Source organism: Lissotriton helveticus, chromosome 4_1 (genome assembly GCF_964261635.1).
Source record: "Lissotriton helveticus chromosome 4_1, aLisHel1.1, whole genome shotgun sequence".
NCBI classification, from domain to species: domain Eukaryota; kingdom Metazoa; phylum Chordata; class Amphibia; order Caudata; family Salamandridae; genus Lissotriton; species Lissotriton helveticus.
The window spans coordinates 657,380,777-657,402,103 of NC_136063.1; the positions used below are offsets into that span (position 1 = coordinate 657,380,777).

The 21,327-nt window shown below is 42.8% G+C and overlaps 1 protein-coding gene across 1 annotated transcript in view; it reads right to left on the bottom strand.

The window, feature by feature from the left end:
* RP1 (RP1 axonemal microtubule associated) overlaps nt 1-21,327 on the bottom strand; it is a 1,491,030-nt gene that overhangs the window by 1,035,416 nt on the left and 434,287 nt on the right. Inside the window, exon 5 of the mRNA XM_078686181.1 lies at nt 7,944-8,104. Within this exon, the coding sequence (XP_078542307.1) occupies nt 7,944-8,104 (161 nt within the window). The remainder of the gene's footprint in view (nt 1-7,943; nt 8,105-21,327) is intronic.

The window sequence follows — 21,327 nt, forward strand, 5'->3', positions numbered from 1 at the left end:
AAGCGTTGGATAGCGTAGGGGTAAAAATTACTATTCCCACTCCAAAGGGTGCAACAGTAGGGAAAGCGTTGGATAGCGTAGGGGTAAAGATTACTATTCCCACTCCAGAGAGTGCAACAGTAGGGAAAACGTTGGATAGCGTAGGGGTAAAAATTACTATTCCCACTCCAAAGAGTGCAACAGTAGGGAAAGCGTTGGATAGCGTAGGGGTAAAAATTACTATTCCCACTCCAGAGAGTGCAACAGTAGGGAAAGCGTTGGATAGCGTAGGGGTGAAAATTACTATTCCCACTCCAGAGAGTGCAACAGTAGGGAAAGCGTTGGATAGCGTAAGGGTGAAAATTACTATTCCCACTCCAGAGAGTGCAACAGTAGGGAAAGCGTTGGATAGCGTAGGGGTGAAAATTACTTTTCCCACTCCAGAGAGTGCAAAAGTAGGGAAAGCATTGGATAGCGTAGGGGTAAAAATGACTATTCCCACTCCAGTGAATACAATAGTAAGGAAAGTGCTGGAACACAAAACAATAAAAAAAAAACTATCAAAATTTTTATTACATTTAATTTCCAATATAAACATAATTAATATATACATTTAAATATATTATTATTAACAAGGATAATAAAAACTAATTAATTACACATTATTTAAAACTATAATATCCACCACACACACCTAAAATTAATTACACAATTACATTTAATATTTACTAATTAATTAATGAAAATGAATGTATTTTTTTAAATTAATTAATTAATTAATTACCAGCTTTCACACCATATACACTTAAAAGCCCCACAACACACACCTAAAATTAATTACACATTTACAATTAATAATTACTAATTAATTAATGTAAACATTATTTATTAATTAATCAATAATAAATTAATGAATTACCACCCTTCACACCATTTACACGTATGAACTCCCCAACACACACCTAAAATTAATTAAACAATTAACATAATTAATTATTAATTGACTAATTGAAATTAATTAACAACTAATTATTAAACTATTATTAATAAATTAACACATTAATTAATCAATTAATTGTATATAATTAAATTACTTCCCACCCTATTCCCCTATAAACACACAACCCGCTACGGAATTAATAACACAAAATTAACCATAAAAAACATTAATAACTAATACAATTCCAAAACATAAAATAAAATAACAAGCAATTCTCATTTAAAACACTAAAATACATAACATTAATAATAAATCGATATTTTTGTAAACTATATTTTTGTAAACAATATTTATTACAACTATATTATTGTTATCGATATTACTTACCTGTCAGTCGATATTCTGGTCAAACTATATTTTTGTTGTCGATATTTGTTCCACTCGATATTTCTGCGGAGATATTAATGTCAGACGATATTTCTACGTGAATATTCCTACTCTGCACCGTAATTCTCACTGATAAATGGGACCTTAGTCCCTTATCCATTGAAAACAAACACTGGAAGCTGCAAGCAGAAATATACAATGAGGGGGAAGGGCACATGCCATCTGCTTCTTCTTCTGTCTGAGGTGTAGAAGACAACAATCAAGAACATCAACTACTCAAACATATTTATGCTCAATAAAGCCTTGTATTTTTAATTTACTAGCAATTAGTAGAACAGAGTTAAGAAAGCTAATTAAAGGATTCAGGGGCCAAATTATATCTAGACTGTTGCCCATTTCTCCAACAAGGAGATGGAGTAAATACTTTGTCGCCCCGACAGAGGTGCCCGCCAACTAAATTTAGAAATGTCTGCCAAGCTTGCTGTCATTTCCAAAACATTGACAGGAACCAGTGTCATGACTGTTCCTGTCAATACTGCTTACTGTTTGGTGTAGGGGTCCTTCAACATGACAGAGCCGTGCACCAAACTTTTCCTTATTTTAAAAAAAAGAAATACCAAAGCTGGATTTTTTTTAAATAAAAAATACAATGCTTCTCTCACCATGGGAGTCCCCTCCAATGGGAAGGGGAACATTCAGTAGTTTTCACTACCTCTTACAGCCAGGGATTTCCTGGTTGTGATGGACAGTGAAAACTGACCTATAATTCCGCCCATCTAAAATAGGTGGGAAGAATTAGAGGTCTGCCTCCGACAGCCATTACTCTGTAGGGTTGTCGGAGGAATTTAATAATTGTGGAAATGGAGTAGTCTCCCTGTGATTAAACCTAAGGTTTGCCTACATATAAATTTGGTGAGTGGACCATTATCTTGGTCGCATAGATACTCTGTCGGAGTTGCGATGGAGTATCTATACCACCAAGATATAAATATGACCCTCAGTCTCTTGAATCCACTTGACTACATCATCAAATAAGAGGTCCAGGGTTCATAGTTACACTCCTCAGAATGTTTTTGAATTCAAGCTAAAACACAATACGCTGACTAACTCTAAATATCCCTATACTCACTTTCTAAATGATCGGTCCATTGAAACAACAGGACCAGAAGCAGATCAATAAAACTGAATACTGAAATTCGATTTCCATATTGCAAGTGATGCATAGGCAACCTTCTGCGAATTTCAATTGCTCACAGAGCTCATTCCCTTAGTTGTATGCACCTAGGCCACTGGTCTCTGTTGGCCATTGCTGAAAACTTGTCAGGTATACATCAGGAAACTTGATGCGCAAATCTACAATTGCGCAGAGCCACTGGCTTTCTCATCATGATGTGAATCAATGGCTCTAAGGGAATGACCAAAAGTCCCTTCCTGTAGTTATAGGTATGTGTATGTTTATGTTCTCTATTGTGTTGTGTGGTGTGCGTTGTTTGTGTGTGACAGCTTGAGCTCTCAGTAGACAGCTAAAATGTCTGTTGGCAAACAAAAGTGGCAATAACTAATGGTAATCCGCAGCAAAACACAGACTAATGTGAGATTGACAGCCTGTCCTTCTCATCATTGACAGTCAGTGCTTGGGATGCCAGAGCCACCCTGCTTGGTTGTCTAGTAACTAAACAAAAAATCAGTGCCAGAGCCATCTTGTTTGACTGTTTAGTAACCAAACAGAAAGTCCTATACACAAAGGCCTTTCCTGATTATTTTAAAAGTAGCCAATCACGAGTGCAGGTTCCATCAAATGCCCTGTGTATATTTGTATATAGTTTAGTAACTTATCCATTGGAAATGCTACATTTACTTGTCAACTATTGAGTTTATAATCACTAGTGTCAGCGTTAATTATTTTTTGTTAATTTTTTGCACATCTCACAACATATCTTTTCCACTTTTATGTTACAATTTACAGACACCCAACTCTGTGGATAACAGCTTAATCCAGTTGAACTACAGTAGCCAATTGCTGAAAGGGGCTCTCTAAAAGCCCCTTTCTAAATCTGTATGTATGTGCATGCTGTGTGGTGAGTGACGACAAGTTCTCAGCAGACAGCAAACTCTGACTGAGACGAGACCTAAAAAAAAATATTACAGCAATATCAAGTGGTATCCTGCAGCAGGCGACAGAACAATGCAAAGTTTCCAGCCTGTTCATCTCACCATGAACAGTTAGTACATGAGGTGCTAAAACCACTAAAACCATCATGATCGTCTGCCTAGCAAACAGAAGGGTCTTAACAGAAAGATCATTTCTGATTAATTAAAAGACGCCCAATCACAAGTCAGGAAGAACTAACTGATTGCATAGTTTTGGCCTACTTACACTTGTTTAAAGTTTTGATAACTTATCCATGGGGAACCTTTCAGTTGACTGCCAACCATGGGAGCTACTTTCGCTTGTGTCAATTTTGATGATTTATTATTTACTGTTTGCTTATTACATATTGTAGCAGGTATACTTTTAGCTTGCAATTTTTCAACACAGTTTCTACCTATGTACCTATGTAAAAAATTAGACTCACTGGTCGTTAAATAGCTATATATTGACCAGGTAGCCCAGTCAGGCCGTGCAGTGAAACCGCATCTCTGGCTGTCTGACTGTGACCCTTCCCTTTTAGAACTTTACTTTGGCACTACGGAACACTCACTATGTCAGCAACCTAGCATGATAAAGATACACACCACGCTTAACCCTACAACCCACATACAAACACCTATACCACTGGCCTCCATTATTATGATGATATTCTACTCAACATCAGTTGGGACCAAGAACACATGCCACAGAGCTCCAATGCAGATCTTTTACACAAACAGATGATCACAAGCATCTTGGCTTCTGCAAGTTTTCTGGATCAGCATGAGGTCCTCTTGGGCCTCCAAGCCCAAAATCAAAATCCTTCTGGCTTTTGCCATCCACCCAGGCTTTCCCCTCATGCACCAAGAATTAAAGACAAAGCATTAACCTATGATGTAAAATAGGAGACAGAAAGAGATACCCATTAAGTGGCTAAAATGCTCAATGTTAAACCAGGATGCTTCCCAGTTTGACCAAATTGTTTGACCCAAGACAAATATTTCATTTCACCAGGCCTCCTTTTTAAGTCGAGCTAGACAGCGCAGCTGTCTTTTCGAGACCTGCTGTAATCAGACTGCGTGCAACAAGTCCATCCCCTTTTTTACCATTGCTTTTCATTTGTCTATGTCAGTGTCCTTTAAAAATCCCTGTTTCCTAGTGGACAGTCCTGCCTCTTTGTCCCTCCTCTATCTCTTCTGTTTCTCCCACAGAGCAGGGATTTCGTACTGTCTCATTCAGCTATGGTTCTTTATATGTTCATTGGAGGACTATTTTTTTCTTGGTTTCCGGCTCAGTTACTGTTTGCCTGTATTCACCTTTGGCGCCATAGCTCCTATATTTAACTATTGCATTTCTTCCCCCCACCTCCTCTTAATGCCACAGTTTGTGTTAGTTCTGCCTCTGCCTAGCCTCCCCCTCCATTTGTTGTCTTTTTTTAGCCTTTTTGCAAATTTCTTTGTCAAACCGGGAACATATGCAGATGGGCTTTTTTGGTAGAATGTTTGGTTGGATTTGGGCTTCTTTTTAGGAGAGGTTGGCCTTGTGTGTCTCTTGTTTGTTCTTCTACTGTTCTGCTTTGCCTCTCCATGTTTTATTGACGCGTCCAGGCCATCAACTTGCTCGCCATCATGAGGAGGAACAGGTGGTTCTACTAGTTGCACAGTAAAGGGTTGGCCCTCAGAATGGGGAAGCTGAGTCCCCTCACAAGCTAAAGGACATAAGGCAGCCTAACACACTACAACCCTCCCCCAAATTGCCCAAGATCAATGAGATATGGGTGCCTCAGGAGTCCCTTGCCAACTTCTGCAGGGAGCTCTTCATCCTTCGTAACTCCACTGTCCTTCACACAGGATAGATGTGGGCGATTCTCTTCTTGCCGATTCAACTATGGGAAGAGAAGTCTTGAAGAGTACATGCTTACACTGAAGAAGCAGTGCTTCTCTATAAGCCGACGATAACTAAGCAGGCGATTCCTCGCAACCTGAGGGGGAGCCATGGAGCTTGGCATCACTTGCCCATCACCAGCCGCGTCCTTGCCTAGCCCGCCCTCGTTGTGCTCACTCTAGTAGTACAAGAGGGAGGGCTGAAGCCAGGGGCCTTATTTATAAAGGCCCTGCGCCGCCGGTGCGTCACTTTTTCCCATTTTAAAAGTGGCGCACCGGCGGCGCAAGGCCTTCATAAATAAGGCCCCAGGTGCCTTGTAGCGGACCTCAGGAATTAGCCTCTCTGGGAATCCATCTGGGCCAGAGCCATCACTTTTATAAATTAAGTTATGTTTTTGATCTATTTAGAGATTTCTCTTCATTCCCTTTTCTAAGGAAGACTCCGTCAGTCATCGGAATATAGATAATTTAATTAAGAAATGGCTGCGCGTGTGGAACACGCTATCAGTTTCTTTAGGTCACTGATAACCAACAATTCCACTTAACTTTGAAATCAATCTTAATTAGGTCATGGCATAGGATAGTAACATCTAAATTCATTAATGTAACTAAATCGAAATTGCGGAGAACAAAATTTCAACCCCAAAAAACTATATAACTGTCACCATTGTTAAACAGGACTTTAACGATTAAATGTGTCCCTACTGAAAAGTAAAAAAGACAATAAGCTGGTTCATAAGCTGGTAAGTCTGAAACATCTCCCACCTCCACCCCTTTGCCTTAACACCGGCCCCATTTTACTTTCCAAACAAGTGAAACTGCAAGGCATTTCTTCCTTGTGGCGTGTGTCATGGCGAGATTGCCTCTGGAGAATCAGAAGTGCAGGGTTTGGACGCAGTGGGAACTCAGCTCAAGGGCATTGGAGCGCTTTAATGAATACTAAGTGCATTACACAAGGTTTCGACCATCATAGGATCTGTTGCATTGGCTAAAACGATTCTTAACAAGCATTTGCAATGCAATAGGTCCCGCAATTGCGAGATTTGGAGCTATTGGCAGGAAGCAGTCAGTGAACAAATCCCAAAGAATTGTCAATACAGGCTTCACATAAATCCAGTAGCGGTCTGTGGTGGGAGTAGCTGCCGGGCAGTGACGTGGGGAGGGGTGAGGCAGGGTGGGGAGTAGTAATCTATGAATTACAGAGGATTACAGGTAAGTAAACATATAAATAAATAAAACAAATTTCGTTGTGCGCACTGCATCCCCAAAATATGATGCAGTGCACGCAACAAAATTCGTTTTATTTATTTATATGTTTACTTACTTGTAATCCTCCGTAATCCATATATTACTACCCCCACTCTCCTCCCCCTGTCACCGCCCGGCAGCTACTCCCACCACCGACCGCTACTGCATAAATCGTTTTCTTCCTATCAATTGACATTTGATGCACGCCAGCAGTCTATATTCAGACACTAAATCGTGAAAATATTATTTTACACATTCTGCATTCTTCTTTTTGCGATACTACATAAATACAGTTGATCATATTTTGTATGTGTTTAAAACTAGTTTTGCATTAACATAACTTGAATTAATGCCCGTAAATGGATTTACTTACATGAAAAAGTTTGTCTAGACAAATCTACTCTCATGTGGGGAGGAGTGTACTGCAGGGCTGGAATGAGCTGTGAATTTTGAGTACCGAGAATCCTACACATATATGACCATTTCCAGACTCCTTTCTGACCCCTTTCCACCTCCAAAATGTCAGAGATTTGCTGTTGACAAAGTTAATCACTTTCCAAGCTTGGTAGGGTAGAGGAACAACCTCAACAATTAGCAGAAGAGGTTTCTTCAGCGGTCAAATATTTTCCATATGAATAAAACAAAGAAACATAACTTAGCAGGTGAATTTGCAGCGGATTACCAAATGTCATTTACACATGAGGAAATATACACATGTGTCAGATGGAATTCACAAAGGTTCTCCTGTGAGTACGCCCGGAAATCTTGGACTGCCTTTGTACCCAAATCTACTTCTGGAAACTGAATACCAAAAGTGATAAACCTGCCTCATTGAAGGTCATAGACATGTGTGTTCTGATTTATATATATGTATATATTTTTTTAAGAATTGGTCCTTTATGTTTGAAGCTAGAGGTTGCACATAGGCAATATTTTTACATTAGTCTCAACATGACTTTCAATTTGTACAGCAAGTATAAGCAAGTGTTATAAAAAGATAAACAATGTTTTGATTTTAAATGGTCATAGTAAGTTACATGAGCCATGCCAAATTTATAACAGCATTTGTATATATCAGAAAATTAACACCTAATTTTGGTTGGGGCCTTACAGAATCAGAGTACGGGCCAGTGGTGCAGATAAAAAGACAGTGGCCACGATGAAAGCAAGGGCAATCACCAACCACCCCAACTTTGGATAGGTGAATGACAACCATACTCCTAGACAGAGGACAAATTAATGTTATTAATTTATATTATGTAGAAATTAATTTTCTACATAATATTTAGAGATTAGTTAGTGGATAGGTCACTTATTATAAACTCATACTATTGAATAATATTACAAATCAACATGATGTGTATTATTTACTTACTGTGAATATATCTTGATGACCACTCTGAAAAAGTTCTTCACCACCATAAAGAAAAGTAGGTCCGGAACACCGGTGATGCCCGTAAAGGGTGATGTAAACTTGTGCAGTTGTTCCAGCAGATGGCATATCACTGGTGAAGATTGACACTTTCCACTGGCCAGCTGCAGAGACATAAATGAAGATTACAACTGTATCTGCCACAAAAGTTTGAACTATATCAAAGAGATGTAATCGGCACATATTACTTTATGACTTTTTTATGTTTTCTAAATTGTTTGGCTTAATAACATTTAGACATAAAAACTATGTGTTCCTGCAAATCACTAATGGCTCCAAATGAAATAATATAGATTTATAAAGCGCACTGTTATCACAGGCCATGAAGGTGCTGAAGAAGGGGAAAACTTAGAAGGAAAAGACAAAAGAGAACTCCTACAGCAGCATAAAGAAAATAAAAAAAAGCTAGCCCTACTTTAAAGAGTGAAAAGCCAGGTCTTCCGAAAACTTTTGTGTTCCATACCATAGCTTTTTATTGAAATTTAGTCTGTAAAGAGATGTCACTTTACTTTTAGGCTATACCTCCCCAGAACCAATCCTATCAGTAAATTTCCAAATATTAAAAATATCTACCAGTTGAAGGATATAAAATTACTATCGAAAGTCTGATGGCTAGCTAGTTTAGCATACATTTACCTTTACAGTTACTTAGTTATATACTGCAGCATGTTGAAAGTTCACCAATAATATTCTTTGAATCCCTCCCGCCTAGCAATATATTTTTGACAGTGAACAACGTTTTTTTGTACCAGAAAAATTCATTTCCTTATCAGTTCTATGTTTTACTTTCACATATTAAAACAAGAATTGGCTTGGTGCATATTCAAATGCTGTGTATTCTCCTCCACAGCCCTGCCTAAGGCGTGACAGAGTAATTCGTATGCCTCTATTATTATTGTTGCAATCGTTTGTTCTATATTTAGGTCTACTTTCAAGCTTGACTTCTAAGTAAGTTGGTATTTACATTAAAGTCAGAAACATATATAAAAAATGCCGTACTTTCCGTAAAGAAAACAAGTCGCTATAGTCAAGATACACATATATTCCAAATCTCACCCACAATGTTCTGGCTAAGGCGTCATAAAGTGAGACCTTCCTTACTCACTCAGCTGAGATATTTTTTTAAGGAGTTGTCAAGTAGCTCCATTCTGTCCTTCATTTAAATGTTCATTAAGTTCCAAAACTTTTAACCTTTACCCTTCATGGGAGAAAAAGCCGGTTTCATGGAAAGCACATTGTTTTAGGGAAATCAACAACTCTCCCTCTTTCAATTCTAGCACGGCCTCCATTCCAATTTTTCAATGCTCCTGATGGAGCAGGATTTCTCAGAAATTAGACCTGCTCGGATTAACACCCCATAACACCTACTAACAGGAAGTAGTACTAAAATCTAACATGCACCCTACACACAAACACATGGGAAACATCTTTTCGCATGCATCTCCTAATGTGAAAGGACTAAAACTCACATTTTCAGTGAGCTTTGAAAGATACCAGAAATAATGCATGTTTAGGCCGCATGAACCATTCGTAGTTGCATGTTGCATTCTGCTTCAGAAAAATAAATAATGCTGTTTTTGGCTTAAAGCTTATGCTAGGAAATATTAACTGGGACTAGTGCAACGGAGGGGGGTACACAGTGAAAACTACATTGTCATATATTTTTTATTTTTTTATTTTACAGAGTTTTATATAGCGCAAACTTGACACGAATCGGGTATCAGAGCTCTTTACATAGCCCCAGTTGCATTACATGAGAACACATTCATTTTTGTGAGGCACAGGGACATTAGGGGCTAGATGTAGGTCGCCAAATACCGGTCGGTAACGGCCGATTTCGGCCGTTACCAACCGGTATTTGGAGTTTGAGATGTAGGGGGCCTAACTTTACAGAATCGGTAAAGCTACAGATTCGGTATATTTACCGAATTGGTAAAATACCGAATCGGTAAATTTACCGATTCTGTAAATCTAGATGTAGGTGGTACTGAAAACAGTGCCACAGGCCCTTAGGAATTCATTATTTACCACCAAATAATACTTGGTGGTAAATAATGAATTTCTGTGTACCTGCACATCTGTGCTTGTACACCGGTGCCATGTGGCACACATTCATGCCCTAAGGGCATGTATGTGTGTCACATTGCACACAAGCCAGAATAAGGGGTGCAACAGGGTGTCAAAGTGACACCTTGTCCCCCTTGTAAAATCGGTAATTTTACCAAATTGGTATTTACCGATTCGGTAATTGACATTGATTCCTGTGGGCCTCAAAGCCCATAGGAATCAATGGCAATTACTGAATCGGTAAATATCGATTCGGTAATTACAGAATCTTACCGATTCGGTAATTGAATAGGTAAAAATACCTACATCCCGATTGCCAGTTCTTAAAACCGAATCGGTATGATTCGGTATTTAAAAATCGGTAATCGGGGATTACCTACATCTGGCCCGAAGTGATTTGCCCAGAATCACATGATGTACAGCGTCATTGCCGAGACTCGAACTCAGTTCCCCAGATTCGAGGTCGACCGCCCTAGCCGTCAGGCCAACTCCCCTTCCCAATTATGATTAATAAATGTTTGTTTGCATTTGCTATAGTGTGCTGGATGCGAACTCCATCTTGACTTATGTTGTCCAGAGTGGGAGGGGTGAGATGAGCAGTGCATCAGAACTGACAGAAGCAAGACAGATACGTTGTCAGTTGGCCAAAAGACATGGTCGACCATGAGGTCAGATGTCTCTTCCGCACAGATGCTGAATTTTGAATGCACATTATTTAAAATGTATCTTGTGAAAATAATAAGAAAAAGAAACCAGAGTGAGCTGTGGGAAGGGAAATAAAACAATGACATGCCTAATGCTTAACTGAAGCCACTGTGGGGTGACAGAACCACCTACTGAAACAGCCAATCAGCTGTTGGAATACGCGAATAGTTGCAATTAATGCGGGATGGTCTTGTAGATTTTAGGGTATAATTGTGGTGCCTTTAGGGGTGTGGTTTAGACTTGCAGGGAGGAAGAGAAGAAGGGTGAAAGCGTCGCTGATCGTCCGTTTGCAGAGATGCCTAGCTGTTTCCTGTCCTTAACCTGTCTTGGGGTCCTGACTCCTTTGTTCCCTGATCCTATTTCGGGGGACCCTCTTCATTCCCTAGGCCAGAAGGGTGGTTTTCCCACAGACCTATTAGGTTTGTATGTTTCTGTCACGTACATGCAACATTTAGCTTGCAAATGTATTTAACTCTGAAACTTTTGTTGTCTCATCACCTATCCACTCCGTCATAATATTGTTTCTTGCATTATTTGCTGAAAATTATGTCTCTTAATCTTTCCCCTCCTACATATGGTTATCGCATATGTTGATTGAGAAAGTTTTCTGCTCTGATTGCATTTAATGACGACTTTCTCTCCCTTGATGAATTTCATTGTTTGTATTTGTGCCATATTGCATTGAGCATTGCGATATTTTGAACAAAATTGAGATACATTTATTAACCTCACTGAGAGTCTGTGGTTATTCAAATAAGCTGAATAATTAGGTTAGATGTGTCATATCATTGCCATCAACTCTTCAACTAATTGGTCCATCGACCAAGTAGAAGGAAAGTTGATGTATAGATTAGAAATATATATTGGAGATGTTGACTATGAATCGATAAACGACATTGAAATCTGAAATCATGAAACTTACTTTTAAATCTTTATTTCGGTAAATTTTTACCATAAAAGACATAATAACATTTCATAAACATATTAAGAGATAAAAATTAGACTTTGTCATTGAAATCCATTAAAAGATTTCTTAGTACAAATGTCACATTTTGGTACAGTAGAGTCAGTGATCAGCCTTAAGGCAATTTCTTCTCAGGGACCACATTGCGCCTAGAAATTTAGCCACAGCGAAGACAATATGGTCCGACAGGTCTGTTTTGAGAACCCTGAAGGCGGCCAAACACTCTGCAAATCCCAAATTTCTACATAGAGGGACAATCCATTTCTTACGAGTCTCCTTATAGGCCGGGCAAAAAAAGAATATGTGGAGCTCAGATTCCTTGGCCACTCTACATGCTGGACATACGCTGAGTGCTTGTTCACTCCACTTACTTGTGAGTTCTCGTAGTGGAAGGGACCCATGCCTCCATTGCAAATAGAGTTTCCTAAGTAAGGGTGGATACAGTTTGTCTAGGGCTGGCTCAAAGCTGTAGTTATCCTTGGTACGTAGAAATGACTCCGTTAGTGTCCCGTGGTTTTGTCGACGGCAGAGCGCAATTAGTTTACTGTCGTGGAATACCTTTGCCAGTAACTTTTTGGGAAAAAGTGGACAAGTAGATAGAGGGTCAGACCACAACTTCAGGAGGCCTAGGCCCTCCAGCTCGGTTTTGATATATTTCAGCCATTTAATTTTCCCTTCGTTAGGCATAACAAGCAGCTCCTGGAGTCCCTGTCTGTAGCTAATCAGTTCTGGAACAGACCACAACCTGCGCCAGTAAGCCAGGGGTCGAAAAGCCAGTTCTTCATCAAGAGGTCGCATCCCTAAATCTAACCTTAAAGGGACAAGTGGCGTGCTGGGGGGAAGTGCTACCACCCTCCGAATGAACTTGTTCTCCTCTTTCACCAGGTCAGGAGAGACTGCGTGACCCCAAAGCTCACACCCATACATGGCAGCCCCCCTTGCCTGTGCCCTATAGATCTGAAGAGGTGGACCAACGGGCCGGATAGATGATTTGTTTTTACTCACGAGCTTCATAGTTCCACCCGAAAACTGAATCAGTTTAAGGAGTGCTTTCTCTTGGTGCGTGCACCAGGACATTCTCTCATTTAGCATAACTCCAAGGTACTCAAAGGTTCTCACCCTTTCGAGTCTGCTCTGTCCAATGTTGGGGCTAGAGGGGAATTTTGGTGGGGGATTAAACACCATGAATTTAGTCTTTAGGGTGTTAATTTCTAGCCCATATTCCCCACAAAAGTCCACAAAACCATCAAGGACGCGCTGAATACCCATCGCAGACTTTGAGAGCAACAGGGTGTTGTCGGCTAACATGATCGCCGGCACCCTGGAGCCTGCCAACTTAGGAGCATCGGAGTTGACAACTCCATTCACTCTTCAACTAATTGGTCCATCGACCAAGTAGAAGGAAAGTTGATGTATAGATTAGAAATGTATATTGGAGATGTTGACTATGAATCGATAAACGACATTGAAATCTGAAATCACGAAACAAATTGACCCCAGCGCATCAGGGATTTGGGGTTAATGTGTATGGGCCATTTAAAAAAATATTTGTGAGTATTGAGCCCTGATCAGGTATTGGTTTTGCGCTGGATCACTCCGTTTAACTTTCTTTTTACCTAATACAGCAGCTCCTTCTTTGTCTCCCTTCTTTATGTCCTTTAGGCGCACCTCTCCACAACTATCATTCAATATTTTCTCAATCCCCACCTCCTCATACAACTTTTATAGCTAGAATTTTCTACTTCCCATACCAACCTCATCATCAATTCTTGTTCACTTTTCATATCTCTGCTGTACACAGAGGGCCTAATTCACAAAGGTAAACTTACACTTTTGTGTATGTTTACATTTATTTTGGAGTTCACGAAATTGCATTTTTATAGTAAATTTATGAGTGCAGAGACTCTGCTGTTGGGGTAGAGAACTCTACACATAAAATGATAGGACATGCATAGCATTTTATGTCTGGAATTGTCTGCCCGAATGCGCAGTCTCCACACTCGTAAACTTACTATAACAAGCATTTGCAATGCAATAGGTCTAACATTTACGCGAGTTTGAGCTATTACATTGCAAATAACAATGCCTTTTATTTTTATTTTATTTTTTAAAACATAAATAAAAGATATTGTCATTTACAATACCGATAGCTTAAACTTGCGTATATGCGAGACCTATTACATTGCAAATGCTTGTTCTGTGTTTTTATTAACACGACCCCCCACCCACCCCAGCGCTGACCCACCACTTTCTTTTGGCAGGAGCTACTACTGGTATCTCGCACAAAGTCCTACATTGTAAAGGGGCCTTTCCAGGCAGCGGCCGCACGATCACCAGACCCACCCTCCGATTCTTGCGAGAGTATACCTCAATGCTGTTCCACCAAAGCGCACCAACACACCCTACAGTGGGCTGGACCTACAGATTGTTCTTGTGTGCCATATTGTAATCGTTGTCAATCGAATGACACTGTCTTTCTGATAGGTTATCCAAAATTTTAAAAAACTTCAATAAAAAGAGAAGAGTTTAATAAATAAAATTAAAGAAAGAACAAGATCACACTACCAGGCTCCAGTATCCATACAGTGCACAACCTCCAAACAACGTGTGGCTGAAAATATATTAAAAAAAAGAAATACTGAGGAATTTATACCTGGAACCAAAAGCTGACAGTGACTCCAGAGGACCTGCAAGAAGTGAGGCGAGACCTGTCTGTTCGCATTGTAGAGAGCTATTTGGCTACTCTACAACAATGTATCGCGCAAGCACCCCTCGTAACCGGGCTCGCTGCTCTCTTTAACAAGGAAATGCAGAAAAGACAGGTAACAAATGGCACTAATCCGACATGAACCAAGCTTCTTGTAAAACAACCAAACATGCCGAAAGGGTTCGTTTAATAGTAGGCGTCTGTTATTTCTAGAGAACCAACCCGACCTTCCCATCGTAAAACACTGCATCCACAGTTTTACAAGAAAGCATCGTACGGAAATCAGCGTTTCAAGAATTCAGTGGCAGGGAACCAAGGCAGGAGGCTGGCTCATACAGTCAGCACTATTTATGTGCGCCACAGTTTAGATTGAACGCTTGACAGTTGCAAAGTACCATCTTACCTCTTTCCATGTATACCTGATCTTTTGTGCCCTTCCTCGCTTACCTGTATGACGGTGCGGGGAGCGCAAGGCGAAGGTGGGGAAGTTGCCTCATCCGTGAATGGGCACACTCTCCCCCAGGATGGTGTCTAGGTGCTGCACTTGCTCCCAGCTCAGCTCGCTGAAGCGGCGAGAGACGCACGACGACGGCTAGCTGCCCGGTGTGCCGCGACACTGCAGGGACGACATCACTCGGCGGCTCCTGGGGTGTGATGTTGCTGCTCCTGACTTAGCGACCTGTCACCTCTGGTGTCCATGCGGAAACAAACATAATTAATTTTCTAAGCCTGCACAGTGTCCTTATTTCAGCTTGAGTAACCTTGATGTCACAAGAGTTGTGATGTAAAGCAGCGAGACTGGCGTCGCGAGCCCCTCGGCTGGTGGCAAAGTAGCAAAGTCTGCGCAAATGCAAAAATGTGCTTAGGAGACAGTATAACACCGCTAGTATAACGCCGCAAGTAAATGATCCAGGCCGGATGGTCGTGGCCAAAAGGAGACAGGGCGGTAACAAGGAGAGACTAAAAAGCCTCGTTAATAATAGAAAGTCTGCATTTAGCATGAACAATGACGCAAGCCAATGGAAAGAAGGGCGGGCTTAAAGCACCCTTCTGAATTCTGCTCGATTATAAGAAGCCTCGCAGAGCGAGCAGCGCATGCCCGCTGCAGCGTAAGTCAGCGAGACCAAAAAATGCAGTATTGTGAATTCCAAAATAAACATAAACGTACACAAAAATGTACGTTTACCTTTGTGAATCAGGCCCAAATACTTTTGGTTTGTAGTTGGTATGCCACTAGCCCCACATCTGGAATTATATCATTGGCCCACTCCAACTCCATATCATAATCCTCACATATGCCTTTCAAGAAGTTAGCCTCACCCACATCTCCACTGCTCAAATATCCACTTTCCTGTCATGAACGCATCCTGTGAGTGCACGCTTCCAAAACAAAAAGGAAACACTTCGTTCTATTCCGTTTAGACTAAACAAAACTACAATCCCCATGATTCTTCGTGCGTCACATTCGACGTCACGAGAAGACACCATATGAGGAAGTCGGAGCCCAGTAGCCGCGTCGGAAATTCTTTGTCTTTGGGCAGCTATCTTGCTACGGTTTTGGTCCCTGTGTACTGTGTCCGGTAAGGGTGCACTGCACCATTCGTTTGTTACTACCTTAAGCCATCCTCTGTTGGTGAGCAGTTGCTCTTGTGGAGGCTGGCTCTTTCAGCTAGTACCTTCCTCGGTCAGCATTGTCGGCTGATGGCGAGGTAGTGGGAGCATGCTGTCTGATTGTCTACCAAGAACATACACTACAGGAAGCATAGTGTGTTCAGTCCTAGATTCATTGGACCTTTCAGGATCCTGAAACGCATAAATCCAGTGGCCATGAAACTGAAGCTCCCGTCACATTTTCGCATCCATACAGTCTTTCAAATATCCTTGCTGAAACCTTCTTCAGCCTCAGTCAAGAAGCTACCTCCGCCTTTGTTGGTGGACGGTGACCTGGAATACGAGGTGAAGGGGGTGTTGGACTCGAAAATGCGGGGTCGTAGGCTGTGGTATCTTGTGGCATGGAAAGGTTATGGCCCTGAAGAGAATTCATGGGAGCCCGCGTCGGGAGTACATGCTCCCAGATTAGTTGCTTCCTTCCACCGTGCCAATTCATCGAAACTTGGTCCACTGGTGCGCTCTTGATAGAGAGGGGATGTACTGTCATGAAGGCATCCTGTGACCGCACGCTTCCAAAACAAAAAAGGAACACTTCGTTCTATTCCGTTTCGACTAAACAAAACTACAATCCCCATGATTCTGCACGCGTCACGTTCGATGTCGCGAGAAGACAGCATATGAGGAAGTCGGAGCCCAGAAGCCGCGTCGGAAATTCTTCGTCCTCGGGCAGCTATCTCGCTGCGGTTTTGGTCACTGTGTACTGTGTCCGGTAAGGGTGCACTGCACCATTTGTTTGTTACTACCTAAAGCCAACCTCCGTTGGTGAGCAGTTGCTCGTGCGGAGGCTGGCTCTTTCAGCTAGTACCTTCCTCGGTCAGCATTGTCAGCTCACGGCGAGGGAGTGGAGCATCTTGGATGTGCTCGACCTGCTTTGTCGGCCGGCGGGGGTCTGTTTAAGAGTGGCATTTTCTCGCTCTGGTTCAGAGACCTGCCCTTGTTTCTTACAATACATTTGGCATATCGTTATCCTTGGTGTTCTCATTCTCTGGATCTGATGCATTTTTCAGCTGTGTAAGAAGGATTACACAAGAGACACTCTAATTTACTTTCTTATGGTGCTACAAAAGGTTGCTGGAGGATCTCTGCTGCTCATAATACATTTCCAATCATGTGGCTGATTACTTTAAGATCCTTATGTGCTAGGAGGATATGTAATCTGTTTTAAGTGTTATAAGTCTTTTCCTTCTGGCTCTATCTTAACAGGGGTTGGCAGGAGTGGTAGAAGTCTACACTCTATCCCTGTGAAGCTCGGTGGAGTCTAGACAAGGGTAGGTTCTTATACAAATGTGTGTAAAGGTGTAGATGATTGATACCTACAGAAGTAATACGTGAACTCATGTTTATAAGGCTATATGTTCTTTGTTTTATTCCCTGCAGTTAAAACAATACAACTACAACAATACAGAAGGCACCCCCTCCTATTCAAAGCAAACTTCTCTACAATGTGTTATTCATTTTCTTTACAGGTATAAGATGTGTATCCGCCCTTTAAGGGTCTGTTCTTGCGAATAGGTTATTGTGTTCTTTTATGATAGAAAGGTGTTCTCAGTGTGATATTCTCTTCTCGTTTCAGATCTCCCTCCCGTGTTCCCTTCCTTTCCTTCCCCCACTTGATCCTTCCGATGACCTTTGCCATAACGGCTTGTAGGCTTGGTTAGATCAAGAGGTGGACCACTCCCGGCAACAAACCGATCCTGAGGACTGACTATCTGTCACATTTCCTTAGCTAATTATCTACATCCTCCTGTTGGGCATGGCCCTTCTTATGGGATTTCCCTAAAACATTTTGCTTTTTCTCCTTCTGGTATTCTCTTTTTGTGGCCATAGGATTTTGGGCGCTTTTCCAATGTAATGCAATGTGAAAGCGCGTTTGGCCTTCTTACCCATGCTAGGAAGTGGTGCTTACTTGATTGGTTTAGGTGTGGTATGTGTGAGTGCCCTGTAAAAAGGTACAGCACATACTGAGGGCTGGTACTGCTCTGGCAAATAGTGGGACGCAACACTGATTGTGCCACCCACCAGAATAGTCTTTCAGCATGTCTCATGCCTGCCATTGCAGGCCAGTGTATGAGCAGTTGCGCCTATGCTCAGATTGGCATATCCAACTCATTAGCCAACCCTGAGTAGGAATTCCATTACCACTGGAGCACCCCTAGGGTAAGCCATGAGGGGTGGAGCAAGTGGTAGGCGAAAAGCAGGGCAGGTACACATGTGTGTTGCCTGCTCCAAGAAGTAAAGTACTCCCATATACGTTTTCCCTTCCTTGAAGGGCGGCTCTTCCCATGGGACAACACCAAGTTTTTGTTGATTCTCTTTAAGTGGCCTTGGGGCTCTGGGCACTTTCTCACTGTAATGAAGTGTGAAAGTGTGCCATTGCAGGCCTGGGGGTGCACACTGGCACCTACAAGGTTTTTGAACATGTATCAAGCCTGCCATAGCAGGCGTGTGTGTAATTGCACTTATGATCAGGTTGGCCTTTCCGAACCACTGGCCAATCCTGAGGGGACCTTTAACTGCCACTAGGGCACCCCTGGGGTACGTATTATGGGGTGAAGCCAGTGGTAGGTGTAAGGAAGGGCAGGTACACTTGTTCCTTGCCCAGGTAGTGAAGATTAACCATGTCTGTTTTCACTACCTATGAGGTATGCTTTTCCCCTAGATTGACAAAGGGGAATGGTCGCGATTACTTCAAGCTGTAATAGTGGCTTACAGTGGAGCAGCCTCATAATATTTGCTATCATTGGATTTCTAATGACAAACCCTCTCCTTGGGTAAAGAGGGATTTGTCCATAATAGCTTGGCAATGCCACTTTTAGAAAGTGGGAATTTCTCTGCTCTAAAACTTTTTGTGTGACTTTTAGTTTGACTCTAGTCCACACTGGAGGTTGGGCGAGCACATCTGTGCATTCCCATGAGACAGCTATAAACATTGTGCATGCAACTGGAATGATAGACCTCTGCCATTTGAGGACCTGTCTGGATTGATTTAAGAAAGAGGCTTTGACACTTGGCCTCTGGGAGCCAGATCATGGCCCCACTAAAGATTAAGATCTAATTTCAATGGCATCTTGGCAGACAGAACTGAAATTTAGGGGAGAGTTTCAAAGGTAAACCCTCTGAACCACCCCCAACTTCAAAGGCACACTACAGTATACCTACTGGTGCTATATTTCAGCAGGGCTGGGATACACTTGTTGGAGCATGACCCCTAACCTTCTGGTAAGGACTCTGCTCTCTTGGTGTACAGCTCCACAGTAAGTGCCCCACTCAGGACTGCCACAGACCCCGGTTCGAAGCAATGTGATACTGTCTTCAGTTTTTCTCTTTTGCCCCACTCCTTTATCTTCCCCATTTGACTATTATTCCCTTTTGCTCTTTGCTTCAGATTTCTCGTTTAATTCTGCTTTATTTCTCCTTTATTTCTGCTTTATTTTTCCTTTTTCTGTCTTTCCTCCTCTACCTGTTATTTTTCCTTTTCCAGGCTCTACTTTCCCGTGCCATTCTGATCCTGCCACTTCTGCCCCCACAGCCCCTCCTGCGTGTTCCCACTCCCCGCCTCTCAGCTGTCCCGCCCTCCCCTGACCCCTACTTAATGGTGGACGCTGTGCTGCTGGCGTGCCAAAGGAAAGCCCGTCTCCGCCCCTCCGCGATCCGACAGCAACCAGTCAGGAACCCTGGTCCTTTGGCCCACCAGCGCTACAGCTCTTCAGCTCTCTACTCACTCAACACCAGCAAGAACAACAGCTGCAAGTTCTCCTCACCTATCAACACGCATGGACCCTTCACCTGCCATCTCTGCAACCACCACTCCTTCACCTACGATGAGACCCAGGAACTCCACCACCCTCCAGCAACAGCTCCATCACACCCCAAACCCTGCAAGGCATCCTCCTCCCTCCACAGACAACCCGCGGAAATCTGGGACCTCCTCAACAGCACCTCCCCGGATGTCGCCTTCCTCACCAAAACCTGGATGAATGCCACCTCCGGACCAGACCAAATCGCCCGGAAGGACTGCCACAACCGCCCCTGGGGAGGCATCGCCATCGCTCACAAGGCCAACCTTTATCTGATCACCGACACTGACAGGCCCACAGTTCTCCACTTCAAGACACAAACCAACCCATCCACCACCCACCAAGGCACCCTCATCTTCAGACCCCCAGACCCTGTGCACCTTTCTCTGAATCCATCACTGACATCATCACGCTGCATACCATCACCTCCTCTAACTACACCTTGATGGGAGACCTCAACTTCCACCTTGACAACAACCAAGAACCTAACTTCACCTCCCTCCTGGACAACCTCCACATCATTGGACTCAAACAGATCGTACCAGAACCAAAGCACTCAGCAGGACACACCCTCGATCCCATCTTCACAGCAGGGAACTCCATTACCTTCAGCCACACCTCCGAACTCCCATGGATGGACTACCACTGCGTTCACTTCATCTTCAAAACTAACATCCCCCACAGACGTCGACACCAGCACCAGCACAGCAATTGGAACAAGAACTCCGACGACCAGCGCACCGTCGCCCTCAGCAGCTCCGCTCCCCCTACCACCGCCGCCCGCTATCTACACACTGGATCACGGACTGCGCCAACTCCAATGCCCCCATCAATAAAGCCTCCAACCCTCACACTAAGAAAGCCAGCTGGTTCTCCACCGAACTCCGGGACTCCAGACGCACCTGCAGATGCCTCAAAACAGCCACCAACGCCCACCACAAACTTATCAGGCACACATGGAAGAAAGCACTCCAGGACAGAATCTACACCCATGCACACAATAGCAATGAACTCTTTGCCATCATCAAAGAGTTTGCCCAACCCAACTCCGAGACTACAGACATCCCACCCTCCCAGGACCTCTGTGACAGACTCAGTACCTTCTTCCACCACAAAACCAAGACGATCTATGACAACTTCGGCAACAACCCCCACTAGAAACCCTCTCCAACCATCTGCAGCACCACGCAGCCGACACTAGACAGTTGGACAGTCCTCAGCACTGAAGACACCCTGAAGACCATGAAGACCACCCACTCCAGGGACTCCAGGGACCCCTGCCCCCACCACATCTACCACAGAGCCACAGACATCATCGCCCGAGCTTCAATGAACCATCAACCGCTCCTTCGAGACACCCTCCCTCCCCGACAACTGGAAACACGCCGAGATCAATCCTCTCCTGATAAAACCCTC